The sequence below is a fragment of the Larimichthys crocea genome, chromosome XVI (genome assembly GCF_000972845.2).
Source record: "Larimichthys crocea isolate SSNF chromosome XVI, L_crocea_2.0, whole genome shotgun sequence".
NCBI classification, from domain to species: Eukaryota; Metazoa; Chordata; class Actinopteri; family Sciaenidae; genus Larimichthys; species Larimichthys crocea.
In genome coordinates, this window is record NC_040026.1 from 8,691,622 (window position 1) to 8,708,112 (window position 16,491).

General features: G+C 41.4%; 1 protein-coding gene across 2 annotated transcripts; it reads right to left on the reverse strand.

Annotated features, from left to right (window-relative positions):
• Nucleotides 1-67: 67 nt before the first annotated feature.
• On the reverse strand, nt 68-16,184 carry LOC113747918 (ubiquitin carboxyl-terminal hydrolase 31-like). 2 transcript variants are annotated; one of them, XM_027289816.1, is made up of 17 exons: nt 15,747-16,184; nt 14,682-15,530; nt 10,975-11,112; nt 10,693-10,781; nt 9,836-9,928; nt 9,435-9,570; nt 8,243-8,393; nt 7,860-8,040; nt 7,653-7,764; nt 7,459-7,553; nt 6,508-6,585; nt 6,228-6,357; nt 5,199-5,318; nt 4,821-5,046; nt 4,577-4,735; nt 4,327-4,479; nt 68-4,234 (listed from the first exon to the last, which is right to left on the reverse strand). In XM_027289816.1, the coding sequence occupies exons 2-17, from the start codon at nt 15,231-15,233 to the stop codon at nt 2,694-2,696; spliced, it is 3,954 nt and encodes a 1,317-aa protein (XP_027145617.1). In that variant the 5' UTR covers nt 15,234-15,530; nt 15,747-16,184; the 3' UTR covers nt 68-2,693. The 2 variants fall into 2 exon arrangements, with proteins under 2 accessions (XP_027145617.1, XP_027145616.1); XM_027289815.1 differs by having other exon boundaries at nt 15,689-16,184.
• Between the last annotated feature and the right edge of the window lie 307 nt (nt 16,185-16,491).

Below are 16,491 nucleotides of genomic sequence, written 5' to 3' on the forward strand. Positions count from 1 at the left end.
AGTTTCTTTAAAGCAAACGCTGAGCTCCACCAAGTGGAGGAAATGAGAAATGTGGAAAGAAATGTGCTGCACAAAGACAAATCAAAGTCGCATATGTGAACAAAATGTTAGTTAATGACATAATTTTATTTTGTTATTGTTTGTCTTGCATTGCTAAATCAATGCCAACACACACCGCAACCCCCAAAGAAGGATGAACACAGGACATGTCAAAAATTACATTATATCACAGAATATAAATGGAAAAATAAAAATGTTTAATCATCCATCGTGCATTTGTGAAAATAAATCACTCCACGCAGCATTTTGTTATATTTTATGCATCCGTTCCATTTTGTTAACACTGCAAAGTTTCACTTATTGTTGATGCGACACACAGATGTCACTTTATCAGTTTATATACTGCATGTGTTGGATGTAAGAGCACAGTATCACTACACTGTAGCCACCAGGCACTAAAGATAATCAGTTTGTTTTATTCTGCACCATATGCCACAAAACTATGTGAAGTAGCTTGTGGTTGAGCTGCTTGGGTTACTGATGAACACCCCTCGTGGACTATGACACTGACATTCTGAAAATCTATAAATCTGATGTGTAATTATTACAACTGTCATTATTAAATTACTATTCCGTGGGATTCCTGTCCACACAATGAGTCAATGATGCCTTCCAGTGCAATCTTTCACAGTGAAATATGTCAATATATCAAGAGTGTTGTAGGTTTTTCTTTTTTAGACAGGTTTTGATCATACAAGAATTAAAAACAAAGTCAAATTGCACATAATTAGTTTTTTTGTTTTTGTTTTTTTGGATTTACAGACAAAAGCAGAAGACAGCGTTGTTACAGAGGATGAGTTCAGCATCTCATCTTGAGCCTGACCTGTCCAGTTGTATATATTTAGAACCAGACAACACACCTGTCATCTTCTATAAAACACCACTGTCTTTGCAGAGTCATTTTAATTTTCTTAGCTCTCACGGAAGATCTGCTGAAACCTCCAACATGTTCACCCTGAAATGAATAAGTTATACCACAACTTGTAAACTGCAGCAATGTTTCGTTGTCAAAGCCGTATAAAAAGTTAAAAGTTATTAAAGGTTTCGGAATTGTGAAGGAAAAACCATGAGACAAATGAATACAATACAGAAAACATTAATTTGCAAGTGAGTTGATTTACTTTGAGGGGGGAGTGTGAATGAGCAATACTTATCATTCATACAAAATGTATATTACTTTGAAGAAATGTGCAAACAAAGCTTTAATAAAGGATGCCTTAACATGCTCTCTGATGCTGGCATTTGAAAAAATATACAGTTAGAAATATATACACATCCAAGAGTAGCACATCTACATACTCAGTGTGGGCATTAGCAAGAGTCTGCTTGCATAGTTAAGTGCATGCATAAGCAATTTTTCATGCAACAACTGTCATATACTTCATGAGCGATCTCTTTTCTCAATCTATGTCGGTGCGTTCAGTGTCGATCTACTCTGTGATGCAAGCTAAAGATGTGCACAAGCAAAGTGATGTCACACGTGAAGGCAGAAGATGACTCAAACATACCATAATGCTCTATGTACATGTATGGTGTTTCAATGAAGGCATCCCAGCTGTCTGTGAATATGTTTGTCTGTGTGCATTGTGACTTTTTACATTAACCCTGTGTTCATCTGAGAGGAATGTTTGGAGATGTCTGGCAGTCTGAAGTGGTCGATCCCCATGAGGAACATGGGGCACCGCAGTTAAGTGTTGGCATCATCAGCTGGGGGGCAGAGGTGGTGACGGGTAGGGAGGTTGTTTGAGGGGTAACGGGGTTATTACAGGTAAATAAAACACAAACATTTAAGAACCATTACAAACCAAGGTCTCCAGACATTTAACACCAACGACACATGCTTCAATCCTGCACTTCTCCTCGGCCTCTCGATGACAGTCTTTGATTTTGGCTGCACAAAAATACTTCTTAAAGGCTGTTGCACAATTACTATACCAAGGAGCATATGTAAACAGCAGTTCGGGTTAAATAGGCTTAAATTGTGTTTTACTTGAAATGACATTTTCAGTGCTTAATAAATATTAAAATTGAATTATAAATTTACCAACACCTGCAGTTATACAATTTAGATTAAATACTTTTATCTGAGGCACTGATGTTTGTTGTTGACGTAGGACTCTCAATATTGAAGGAGAGCAGTACATCAAGATTTTTGGAAAGAATTCAGTGTTTCACTGCATCAGCATGTTAAAAATTGCCAGTAAACTTCCTTTGGTGACTGAGTAGTCCATGTTTGATGGCATGTCAAGAGTTTCTCTGCCCCGTCATATCGGCTTTCCATCTTGTGCAAAGTCACTTTTGTTTTCACCTCCTACTGAGATGTACTTTTCTCAACTATGCTACAGACAGAGCAAGGCAATAATTTCAATACATGTGCAGTCCATGCTTATTTACAATACATTATAATATTCTTCAAAATCAATGCAATCCATACAAAGTGCTTCGTTAAAATCCATTCCTAAATGACTATTTAACAACGTGGACAGTGAGTGTCCAGTATGGCAGCTGGTATTCAGTAACTACTGAAGAGCTACAGGTGCTTTAAGGATGTTTGTCAGACACTCGGTCTAGCTTGTTGTTAAAGCACCTCAGAGCTGCACTAGAGAGACTGTTAACAGGCCTTTCAAATAATGTCACTTGGCCCTCTGGCTAGTTTGTGTAGAGTTGATGGGGATCTTCCTTGACTGCATTGTCTTTTTAGCAGGCTCTTTCTTTGAAGGGTCTTTTGCATTGGCAGAGGACTGTGTGGTTGTTTCTGCCCCAGAAAGCTTAGACTTTGTGGATGGCAGCAGTGAATGCTTAGCTGTAGCAGACGCCTTAGAAGACTCCTTGTCTTTGGCTGTGGTCACATTAGTCTGGGCCTCTGAGGCCACATTCTGGGCTTTCTTACCCGCTCCATGAGGGATTCCTTCTTTAGCTGCATCCCCACCACCATCCTCTGGACTTCCTTTAGCTTCTCCCACGCCTGCTTTCCCGCTATCAGTTGACTTACGGGTCTCTTTGGGCCTCAGAGCAGTTTTGAAGAAGGATAGACCTTTCTCCTCCGTCTTACTGTTCCTTTGAGGTCCCCTTGATGGTGGGGCTGCGCTTGCAGAGGAAACACCCACACTTGAGGACCGGAGGCTAGTCATGGAGGAACTACTGCTTGAGCTTCGGCCTGCAGCCTTGTTGTCCACAGCGCGGCTCGGCCTGCCCTCCGCTCTACTTGCAGCACTCGACCTGGAGGGAGGACCTCCAGGGTTAACCTTCCTCTCTGGGAGCCCGTTGGTCTGTGAGGATTCACGGCTAGTGCTCCTGTCTGCTGCTCTAGTCCTTGCTGAGGCTGAGCTTTTCTCACCTCCCGTTCTGGGTGATGTCCTCCTCTGAGGGTGTGAGCTTTGCGATCCTGGAGAACCGCTCTTCCTCTGCTGGGCAGAGTCAGGATGTAATACCTCCGGGGTTTGGGATGACCCTTTCTTGGAGGGGGTTGCTGTTCTTGAGGAAGCAGCCTTGCTAGTTTTAGACGGTCCATCACTTTTATCCTTGGGGTTTGATACTGATGCTGCACTCTTGGTTTGTGTTCGAGACGATAACTTGTCAAGGGCAGGGGATGCAGGAGACAAAGAGCTTGATGAAGTTGAGGAGATGGCAGGACGCTTCTTGGGACTCCTTTCACTTTCTAATCCGGTCTTTGCTGAGGTCCTTTTCACACCAGTGCTTTCTGCAGCCCCATTCCTTTGTTTCGGCTCCTTTGTAGCTGCCCCATGTCGAGGGCTGACCGGTTCAGCAGCAGCAACTACATTGTTGTTATCCACAGCCTGGATGGAGCTCCTCTGTTCTGCTTGTGCCACAGCTTTGGAGTGAACCTGCTCTATCAGCTTCTTACTGCCTGTATTACTCTCCGAAGCTGCAAGGGCCGACTTGCCTGACAGTCTTTCTGGCTTGGGTGACCCAGTGAAACAGGAGGTTGATACTTTGCTATCCACCACCTCTCCTATCCTCTCCAGTGTCGGGGAAGAGGAGTGGGATTCCAGGGAGAAGCGTGAAGGAGAGTTGGAGCGGAGTTGGAGCTTAGCAGAGTGGGACCAGGATGGCTTAGTGCCATTTTCACTGAGCACCAGAGGGCTGGCAATGGAAGATCTTGAGGAGAAGGTTTGTCTTTGCATGCCCCTTACTGCTGACCGGCTCGATAAGCCTACATGAGGAAAGACATACATCAACAAAAGATTCTTTAATAAAACTTTCATAGTCGTCACCAGAAACTGTGTGTTTGGATGAGACTCTCACCATCATCCTCGCTCCGTTCACCAGCAAACTCAGCTGACTCAGAGAGGGAGGCCAATGATGTGCGTCTGGAGGAACCAGATGAGGCTTGGCTGGGTGGACGGCTACCCATCAGCCGGCTAATCCAGTGCTCACACAAAGAAGAACTGGTGGATCCTAATGTCCCAAACAGACAGCGGTTAAAAACGTATTCCATGCAGAACATTTACATCAGAGATTGCACATTGTATGAATTAATATCAACAGAAATTACCTCCCACAGAACTGTTGGCAGACCAAGATGGAATTGTGGCACGTCTTTGATAAAACAAGATATAACCAGTCTGCTTGCAGACTTCATCTTCAGACATAGGATGAACATCGCTATCATCAAAGCAATACCACTGTCCATCAATGGAGTTCTTACAGTGAGCTAAAAACACACAATAAAATATTATAAACATCTTGGAGATATTCATCAATTCATCAGTTGCTGGTTGTTGAAACTGGTTTGTTACCTGTGTAATGTCCCCCCTGCATGGTCCCATGATGATTACACACTGCGTACAGGTCATAAAGGTAGTCCTCTGGGTCACGGCCCATCCCATAAGGCCGTCTCCATGGTGACCAGTGGGATGGGAGACTCCAGCTGCTCTGGCTCCTCTTCACCATATGAGGTGCCATGTCCATACCTGTGAGTGGGAACTTCACCATGTTCTGCATCTTCATTCGTCGATCGCCATCCTGAAGACGCAACACATTCATGGCATTTAATTTGACATGCAAGTTACACCATAGTTCATACACCGTCACATGAAAACACATCATTTCTCACTAGTTTTTATATTATTTGAGAGTTTTGGCACCTTCATTCACAACACTGTATACATCAGTACCTGTCTGAAGCGTTTCAGGTGAAGTATGAGGATGTCCGGCAGCGTCCACAGACTGAGCTTGATGCTGCCCTGCTGAAGCTGCTTACAGTGTGGACATCGCCATGCATCATCAGGAGCGAGCTGGAATGAATGTGAGAAAAGGCCTTGTTTTTTAACTATATTTTTGTCAATTTTTTGTATAATAAAGACATGAATTTATGCCATTTTGTAAACAATATTAAAAAGATCAGACTGCCATCTAGTGTTTGTAATTTTTTACTTATCTTAGATTAAATCTTAGATTCAGTGGATAGAAATATAATCATCTCCCACAGTTTCCCCTTCCTTACTCCAACCAGCATTTTTTAAAGTCAGTATAAAGGGGAGACAGACTGAAACAACACAACCCTGAGGTCATATGAAGATTTTCTATGCACATGTGTATGCACTTTAATCTCCGCTGTGCCTGTGCTGTGGATTTCTCTCTTTCTGCTGTGTGTGACAGGTGAGCTGGCTGATCGAGTGTGCAAATGTAAAAGTTGTTCCAGGGAGCTGGTTGCTTCCATCCTCCAAGCTTGCGGTTTAAAAGGCCAGCTTTCCGGAGCTCATCTTCCAGCCAACATGTTTCTGTGTGAAATGTAATAGCTCAGCTAAGTGCTAACTGATGTAACTGCACCAATTCAGCGAGTGATGGGTAGCATTTGTGTTTAACCCTTTGTTCTCCTTTTTCTGAGTTTAGCAGGAGGTTTCTAGTTTTTTATTTTATTTGAGTAGACAAGTTTAGGTTGCACCACTTTAGTATATTTTTTTATTTATTGTCTTGCTGCTAACCCACCCTGAAGCTGAAAGATTTTAAATAAACCTTTAAAAGAGCTGCAAATTCTTTGTTGCTGGCAGTTCTTGGGAGCTGGGAATACGCTCAGTTTTAATGTTGTGCCAGGGTTTCCTCGAGGCTGGGTCGTAACACGCTTCTTTTATCCAAATATGTATCCAGTATCAGTGATATTCTCAGCACTCCTGCTGCCTACATGATACCATGTCTGAGCCTACCTGTTCCTCTTTGGTGTAGAGTTGAAAGCACTGGGCAAGTGAGCAGGTCTGAGGCTGCAGGTGCTGCTCCTTTGCTTGACGCACACTTTCAGCATCTGGGATGTATTCATCCTCAGTTCTTTTGAACAGACTGTGGGCAGATCATGGCACAAGTCACAGAGGGATCACAAAGAACTTCAAAAGACCTTTATGTATTTGTGTTCAAACGCATACCTCTGAAAGCAGATATCACACATATACCACAAGCTTTAGAAAGTGTGTTGATTTTTGCTTCACTTACTAGTCTTTCGTTTCTTTGTCCCATTCAACAACAATCTTGACATGAGGTGGTCCTCCCGGACCACAAGACTTGAATGCCCTGTTGAGAATTAGATTAAGAGAACCTCACATTATATTTTTCATTTTAGTCATTTAACTAGTATTCATATGTAGAATTACAGTACGATAACAGAATGATTAGAGGCTACACAAGAGAAAGTTTCAATTTTAGATTGCTACCACAAGCCACTACTATATTTTTGATGATGATCTCATTTTTTTAATTGCACATTGGATTCTAGATGGTATTTATAGACCTTAGAGGTATATATTTGAAATGGTCATAGAGCCAGCTGAAACACAATAAATGTAAATTTAAGTTTTAAGTTCTGGCAAAGCAAACAAGCACTTTGTTTCGCTTAATTTCAGTTTAAATAACGATTATTTTAAGGTTTCATTTGGCTTATTCATAAGGCTGTGAAGAGGCAAATGTACTTTTTTCACACTGCATTCTAGACACCCTCGATGAGCCATTATAGACCTTGTAGATAAATATTCTAGATCGTCTTTACAGAGGTCATAGAGCCAACTGAGACACAATAAATGGAAATTTGAGTTCTGAAAAATCAAGTAAGCACTACATTGAGCCAAACTTGAGCTCAAATAACGTTGAGTTTTTCTTTGTTTTTTACACACTTGTAAGAAAACAAATGTCATCTTTCCTCATTCCTCTCATTTAAAAAAAAAATCCATGTAACTCCCACAGAGGTCGACACCTTCTTAGAGAAAAATCCATAATACCAGACAAGCTATTATGCATCTCAGGAGATATTTTAACATCAATACCACTGAAGGGTCGCCCTACATACTTGTAGCTCTTCAATCAACTTCAAGTGAATTAAACACACTGCAGGGTTTGTATGACTATTCACGTGTGGTAACACTCCCCCCTGGTGGTGATATGTGACATTACCTCTCCACAGAGGGATGGCAGAGCGGCTGCTCCTCCTGAGGCAAGAGATATGTGATTCCAACCACTCCTACCACACGCAAAGTAAAGGGCCCTACCTACAAATCATCAGGGATGAGACATTAAAACAGATAACACGTGAAGGGTGATTAAACAATTATTAAAATCAGGAATAAATGTATGTAATTTGTGTGTACCTGCACAAAGACTCCAGGGCGCAAAAGATGACGCATCTTCTCCAAGATCTCTTTCTGAAGTACATCCCATGTCACTGTACGCTCCAAATACAGAATAAATGGATTGCCAAACCTGCAGGGGTTACAAAAACAAAACGGTTTGACCTGCATCAGGTGAAAGAGTCCTTTGAGATAACGCTTTAAACGTTTACACGTGTTGTTCAGTACCTGCGTCCTTGCTGTCCAGCACAGGCTCTGTTACACACCAACAGGACAATCTTCTCGGCCTGCCCGCTGTTCTTGTTGGGACTCTGAGGTGGTGTTGTAGGCTCTTGTATTTGTGTGGATATTCTGTTATTATCTGTGCCATACTTTAGGTTGTTCTGGTTGAGATTTGCATGTGGGCTGCCTGTAAACAAGTTGCAAATGAAAAAAAAAGGACAATAGGCTTGTAAGCTGTTTCATTCTAACATGCTGGTCAGTGTCTGTAGCAGCTCCCCAAATACAGCACTTGTGCAATATTAGTCAATTTCTAATCTAATCTCGACTCCTACTGGCATAATAAGACAACAGGCTAAACTAATTTCTGGGGGATAAACAGGAAGTCGTACTGCCTCGCTTGGAGCGGATCTGGTCTGGTCTGAATAGCTCAGGTGTCTCAAAGGCAAAGATGGAGTCGCTCTCCTGAATGATCTCAAGGTCGTCATCGTCGTCACAGAAGGAGCGATGAAAGCCGTCATAGTACATCTCAGTGAGGACGATCTGAGCAGAGGCAGAGAACAAAAGCGTGGTTTGATGAAGTATACTGGCTCCCTTTTTACATCTGTAAAGAAATCTTGTCTTAGAAATCTTGATCAGTCCATGTCATGCACTTCGAACAACATATATAATCATTGACACATTCATGTTTCTTCCACTTTACAAACAGAATGCTGCTGCAAGACTGTTTACCAGATACAGAAGAACTAACTTCCCATCTTATCTGCTTTTTGCTTATTCCCAAGCCCAGGTTTCAAGTTCAGGATTCATTTGAAGACGCTTGTATCAGCATACATCTAAGATCTGCTCCATCCTTATATCAGTACTAAGTCTAGGTCTAGGCTAATGGTTAAGATTAGGTTTAGGTTTAGGCTTACTGGTTGTCCCTTATGCATGACTGAAAGCAAAAAGTGATCATGCCTTTACCTGTTTAATATTTATATATATTTCGATATTATAATATAGATCTATATAATCCTCATACTCTATATATATACTTATAGTATATCTAGATAATCGATCCTCTCGAGCTTAGCTCAATGTGTGTGTCCCTGGCTTATTAGTTCCCCGTTCCGGGTCGTTGTGTTCTCCCTATATATATATATATATGTAACTAGTCTTTATTTCACCTTTAATGTTGAGTTATTTCTCAATTTTTTATTGTTTGTTTTATTGTTGTCCTTTGCTTTTACTCTTTTTTGTTTTAACATCCGCTCTTGTAAATCATTTTATGACCTCACTCTGTGAAAGGTTCTGTACTAAATAACTGTATTATTGTGAAAATAAGTGAAATATAACCAGTTAGTAATTAAAAGGAGTTGCCACCAAATATCAAAAGACATTTTATATTCTGAAATACTGTCTATAGATATAAATATTTACAAGGCACTAATGATGAAACTTAACCACCAAATTCTCTCATGGCTCACTGAAAATACTCCCTTCACTATCCAGTTTCCTCTAAGTAGCACACACTATCTTTAATCCTCTTCATTTTGATACATTAATGGCCTTAAAAAAAGGAAGTTTCTAATAAGACAGTACCTGTTGAGCAGGGATTTTGGTCTCTTGGGCCACAGCTTGTCTCAGTCTGGACACGGTGCCAGAAAGTGGCACGGCCACCCCGACTCTCATACAGTGGGAGCACTTTCCTTGGTACACCACTGTCACGTAGAGGGGCCTGAAACACAGAAGGACTGAAATTAATTGGCTGTTTCATAAGCGTGGCTGGACTGATGCTTCAAAGATGAGATGGTGTCTTCTAATTTTAGCTTTTCTCTTGTCAGATCTTTCATGGTGTTTGTTTGGGCTGGCATCGACGGTGTCTTTAATGCCAGGTTCACACTGTATCTTGTCACGTTGCATTTTTGGATACAAAGACCTTCTTTTTTTTTTTGTCTGATAGATATTGTCTTACTCATAGACTAGATACAGAGTCACCTTACCGTGTATGAGGTACCGGGATTGGCAGTGAGATGCAGAGGAAAGGATCAAAGGTGTTGCTCTGTTTCTGGCAGTGAGGGCAGGTCAGAGAGGACCTTCACAGAGACATGAATGAGAACAATAAAACAGTGCTGCAACAGTGTATCATTTTAAAGAAATCATTCAATTCAGTTTTGGGATATATATATATATGCTTATCCATTTTCTTGCTGAGGTAAATGAGATTGAAACCACTCTCATGTCTGTTACACTACTGTAAATATGAGCAGGTGCAGGTTCAGATAGCTTGGCATACAAGCTGGAAATAAAGGAAAACAGTACAAAAACCAGAGTGTAAAAACAACTTATTATAGTTTTACAAAGGTTATTTGCTGCCTGCAAAAATCTAAGAAGTCTGGCATACTTCTCCTGTGCTATAGCTTCATATTTACTGTACAGACACAAGAGAGGTATTCATCTTCTTGTCTAACTCTCAGAGGTATTTACAAAAATCTCAAACTAGTCCAAACACATGGATTAAACCACATTTCCACACCTCAACATACAAAAGCTACTGGTGCATATGAAGATGTAATATTATCATTTTAAACATCAGTGCAGAATAAGTCACTTGTTATCAAGTGATTGAAATTCTGTACTCGTGTGAAGACACCTGAGTCATGGGATATGGTAAAAAGCTTGTACGTGAACTTTGACTTTGGAATATTTTATTACAAAGAGGCGTGTCCGGCATATGAATTTTCCAGATGGTTGCCCTTGACACATGTTCCTCACTGATTTACAGTTAATATTAACATGAGCTGGCAGTAAATCAATACACGGCTTAATAGATTATACACCAACAATTGAATATTTTCACCTATATTGTGCCTGAAACAACTCCTGTACAAAAGAGCCAGGTGCTGGTAGTGGAGATCCTTCAGGGGGATTTTCTTCTTCAACTGGAGGCTGGAAAACAAAATAAACAATGAATGCATGTTAGATAACAGCTGTAGTACAGATTATAGTATTGCATTAATCAGTTCATTACAATATGGATCATCTTGGAAACATTCAGTCGAAACATTGTTCAGATATTCACATCATGGTGGTCTATAAAGCACAATATACTGTAAATCTAACACAGTTCAGCCCTGTTTACCTTTCTAGGAGGTCTGATATCAGGGTGGACGATATGGTTGAGGTCTTCATGAACTCTATCCAGCAACCAGAGGAGGAACTCCTGGGCATCGTGCTGGGAGTTACCCTTGAACTGAAGGGCACTCTTCGAGACCACGTTCTGCGGCACGACAAGCAGGACAAACAAATGATTAATGATTTAAATGGACTGCTCCTAAAACAGAAATGATTTTGTAATGCACTGAGGGCCATTTCTGTGTTTTTTTTTTTTTTACTTCATAAAATATTCAGTGCAATTGACCAGGATGATGATCAGCACAATCCTAAAGGTCAGCAGAGGTGCGGGTGTTGGTGAGACGCAGGCGTGGAGAAGCTTTTTAAAACCAGGACACAGGCTGAAAATCGACAGCCTAACCTCACTGACAATTAGCTACAGGAGATTACAACAGTATGTACTCTAAAGAGCCACACAGGCTGGCAGCTACAAAGTCACCTCTACTTGCTATCAAATGTCACACAAGGTCAAAGATACGTAGGGACTGTGCACTGTGTGTCTTCTCGGTCTGTCCCGTGGGACATATGTCCTCATTTTTGAAGCATTACCAAGGCAGCGTCAGCAGTTTGTACAAATAGAGCCAGCCTTCCTTCTGTGGCCACAAAGGTTGTCTGTAAGTAAAGCTCTGTTGATGAAAGTAGATCTCAAGCTAGCCTCAGTAGACTTAAAAACAAAAGCAGTTTAAAGATTTAGACAGTGAGTGAAATGCAGATTGAATATTAACGATGAGTTGTTTTAAATATCTGTATCTCTTATAAATAAACAACACACCTTGACAACAATAGTGTGCCCTACCAATCGCCACTCAACCCCGATTCCAAAAAAGTTGTGGCAGTGTAAAAATGAAAGGAAAACAGATTTGCAAATCCCCTTTGTGACCTATATTTCTTTGAATACAGTATAAAGACATAAAAATATTTAATGTTCATACTGACAAACCTATTTTTTTTTACTGACTTGGACACATTCAGTTTTTATTTACATTTTACACAGCATCCCATTTTTATGGAATCATGTATGTTCCTCTCTGTTGATGACAAAACACTGATAAATGCAGTAGTGCAAAGATTACTATTGTGGTTAAATAAATGTTTATTCATTCACAACTTCTGTGTTATTACACACTGCGAATAGGTCACATACAGGTTTGCAATAAAATTTCATTGATTTTGCACTTTTTTACGCTTTTTGTTACTTTGGTTTGTCATCCAGTGTGGTGACTTCTTTGTATACTATAAACCACTGAGAGGCTGACACGTCACTGAACAATCCAGTTCCAGTGAACTGATACGTGTTTAAAGTAACAAATGAAAAAAGACAAAAAACTAATTTGCATTTGCGGTCAACAGAAAATGTGAAAACCCAAAACTCACTCCCCCTTATTCTCTGCCAAGCAGGTGAACAGGAAAATAAATAAATAAGGATTATTTCCGGTTCAGCCCACATGACCATAATATATATGCCAAACGACAAACAAACATAATATAATACATGGCTCCTACAACCAGTGATTCCAGTAAAGCCTGTGATACTGTAAATCAGAAGACACTGAAGTCTTCTTATGTTATGAGGAAGCATGTTTATTATGTATATATATTATTTCTGGGGATTGATCCTCAGTTTTTAAGTCTGTGGGAGCTCATATCCTTGTATTCTAGTATTTCCTATCAAGTATCCATGAAAATGTAAATGTTTTGAGTTTAAAAACCAGGGTACATCCATCAAAGAAATGTATCATTATCACAGTGAAACCACCTGAAAAAAAGGCCATCTGTCTAACATGGATCTTTTGAGATATTAGAAGCTACAAACAGATTATTCTCAAATCTGTGGTCACATGATTTTATGGCATAATACAAAGCAGTACGGTGATTAATTAATTAATGCTTGAAGTTTATCATTTATTATCCCTACAAAACAGAAGACTTACGTAATCTATGAGAAAGTTTGCTTTCATTACCTCGTGCTGTTTACAGGCTACCACCATTTGTTGGATTTGTTTTACCATCAATCACGTTGTCAAATTAAGTATCACAAATGGCGAATGTCTCTCGCAATCATTCATGAGAGTGCGTGTATGTGTGGGTAGATCGTGCTCCTGGGCAGTTTGGATGGTGTACAACAACATAATCCTCAAACCAATTGCTTCTGAGAGTTAAATGGACACAGCTGATAATTCCCCTGTGCTGTTATTACGGATGTCTTCCTAATGATCTTTAAGTGCTCTCAGTTTAGGATCCGATTGTGGTCTGAGACAAGAGGCACAAAAACCATCACATGTGCATGCTGAGCTGTAATGTACACTAACCACAAAAACAGCATGTCTTGCTGAAGTTCAATTAGACGCAGTAAAAGGTCATAATTTATCCAAATATTGACTTTTCTGCTGTGTGTCCACCCTGTAGTTTGGGATGGTACCCACAATAACTAACAAAAACAAAGAATTTGGGATTTTTAGCTTCTTATTAATTATATATACCAGATATTCTTCATCAAGTTAAACATATTCAAGGCCTCTCACTCTGAAGAGAACAATCTATATCCAATCAGACAGTTTGTTCTCTGGCCAGCAACCAATGTCGGAAAAAAATAGACAGAAATAGTAACACTTTCAAGAATAAGCAGTGTGTCGTGTATGGCCCTGTTCAATATAGTCCCTCTCTATTACGTATTTGGAGCTTTTGAAAGAGGAAAAATAGATTATCAGACAGAGGGGAAAAAAAAGACAGAAAATGAAGTGTCCCTGCTGCAAAAGAACAAACCTTTGTGATTGTGACAGGCAAACTTTTCAGTGCCGGGATGCGGGTTGATGAGGTGAAGTGATGGAAATAGCAGACGAGGTGTGGGATGGACAATAAAGTGATTGAAAAATCCTTTTATTACAGTGCTGGTTTAAGACTCAAACAGCATTTTAAAGAAAGAAGTGTTAGTCAGGGACACTCACTTCACTTATTCTCCTATAGAAAGGCTGATTGTTGCAAATATTTCATAAGGTGTATCATAACTGCTCTATCTCTAGTATGGAATCTGATTTTTTGATGGAACACAAAGCTGTTTTTTGTCGTATATAAAAAATGAAATGAAAGAAACCGTTTTGCATTAGAGAACAGACTGTGCTGCTCCAGAGACAACCAAACCCATCATTCAAGGCCACAATCACAGCATCTGACCCTGTCTGACCAATTAAAGGAATTTCCTGATTGGACAAACTGGAATTCACATTTTTAGACTCACTAATGGGAAAGAAGCGTCTGCATCTGGTATTGACAGAACACAGAAAAAGTAGGATAGTGAAACACAGTTCACTGAGGTGCTAATGGCCCCTACAGTACTTATCATGCATTTTCCTTAATGGGAAGCACAGACTGGGCCTGAGGCTGCTGGTTCTCCAATAATCTGTAACAACACTCGTGACTTTACTCTTCTTTTTAAGAATGAAACATAAGATGCTCACATGGACCGACTGAGAAAGTGACTAAAAGTTCTGATACCCTCACCTGACTTTTGTCACAAGTTCTTCTGCTAGTTTTAAAATAGATCAGGAGCACTGGAGGTATCTGCAAACTTTATTCCAGTCTAGTGACATCTCATTTTGGGGCAATGTGCTCTAAAAAGGTGTACACATGTATGCACATTGTGGAGTTGTTAGGACTCCTGCATGATGCACATCCTACCTTGAAGTCTCTGCTGTGCTGAGGCGTGTACTCAAAGGTCCACAGAGCCCGAACCAGACCGGACAACTGCTCGGTCACCTCTCCTGACTCCTGCTGCTGCTGCTGCTGCTGGCTCCCTTTCTTCTGCCCCAGCAGCACCCCGTTGGACTTGGCCTTGTCGTTGCTGCTGCTGCTGGTCTCTCCTCCTTTAAACTGCTCCAAAGCCAGGTACTCTGCAAAGAGCTCCGTGTTGCTCAGGCACTGCAGGATAGCGTTCATGAAGCAGGTGTTACCGTGGTTCTTGAGCCCGGCTACACCCGGCACTTTATCCCCGAAGGCGAAACCCCCGCAGTCGCTGTCGTCAGACGGGAGTGACCCCCCGGTGGTGGTCGGGATCAAACTCGAGTCGTCCTTCTCATCCTCGGCGGCCTGCTCATCGGTACCGAAATGAGACAAAGTCGACAGAGTCCGGAGAACTCTGTTCATAAAGCTCCCAACGGAGCGGACCGAGCTCCTCCGGAAGAGTTTTTTACTGAAGGATTTCTTCTCCTTGTTACTGACAACTTTGGACATGATGGCTCCGGATGTTTTTACGCGTTAATTCCAGTATTTTATTCTAAGCATCCCAGCATCATCCCCGTCCTCTTGTTTTTACACAAGGCCCGGGCATATTTCACAGAAACATAAAGGCCTGGCAGTTCTAGGGGGATCATATGGAGACAGTAGCATTGAATCAGCCCACTTGCAACACTGCGTCGGATTGCATAAACAGCCTCCATGGTGAGTCTCTATCAGGGCGGCTCGGGGTAGTCCCGCACCAGCCAGCAGCCATCATCATCTCTAGCGGTCGGTCCGGCGACATAACATCACCTGTGTCATTGTTCAGACACAAAAACAAGTATCAGTGGACACAATGTCTGCCAAGCATCAGATTCATTCACAATCAGGCTCAGATTGACGTGCGGGATTCCTCATCATTTATTAAACACAGCTCCACCCCGTCAAAAAAAAAAAGGTGATTTCTTCACCTCCGGTCATCACATCCACCGGTGATGTAGTAGAGAATAACGGCTCGGTGAGATTTACCGGTGGATGTCTTCTTCCATTAAATCGCCTCCACGCTGGGTGCGCTCGCAGGAGCTCCGCCAAACTGAGGAACACCCCGAGCGGAGCGGCACAGCCCGCCGCTCCCTCGCGTTTGTCCGCCGCGGAGCATCTCTTCGTGTGTGTGTGTGTGTGTGTGTGTGTGCCAGATGTGTGGGAGGAAAGCACAAAAAGAAAAAAGAAAAAAAAAAAATAGGTGTCCCTTCCTCCACTCCTGGTCCGAAAAGTTATTTTAGATACTTGTCTCACTTCTCCGTGCGCTTGGATTCCTCCTCCGGATGGGATTCACGGCGAGGCCGCCGTTTCTCCCGTCACCATCATCATCTGTAGGCAGCGATATACTGCAGGCAGGGCGGTAACGGCTGACGTCAGGGCCAAACACTGGTCCATGTTGGAGGAGAGCAGGTACGTACAGCGGCATGTGATGCTCGTCTCTGGACAGCATGGACACAATTCATCACATCGTGTCCATGCATTACATATCATTAGAGAAGTTTTTATTTTTTGTCATTATAAATTGCCCCACTTGTTCCTGGAGATTTATGCCAAATATGGTGTGATCAATTAAGGTTCATTATCATTAAATCTGATCATTTGAATAATTACACTTACAATGAAATACATCTGATTGTAGGTTATTAAAGGTCCAGTGTGTAATGGTTGCCTCTATTTTCAGAAAAAGGCACACATGAAATATAATATTCATAACCATGTTTCCATGCATGTA

Excerpts from the sequence above, each read along its gene's own strand:
- LOC113747918 (XM_027289816.1), bottom strand. The coding sequence starts at position 15,233 with ATGTCCAAAGTTGTCAGTAACAAGGAGAAGAAATCCTTCAGTAAAAAA. Across the intron at positions 9,929-10,692 it reads TTGTTTCAGGCACAATATAG|GTCCTCTCTGACCTGCCCTC; the intron begins GTGAAAATATTC and ends GTCTCTGTGAAG. Across the intron at positions 5,319-6,227 it reads TCTACACCAAAGAGGAACAG|CTCGCTCCTGATGATGCATG; the intron begins GTAGGCTCAGAC and ends CATTCATTCCAG.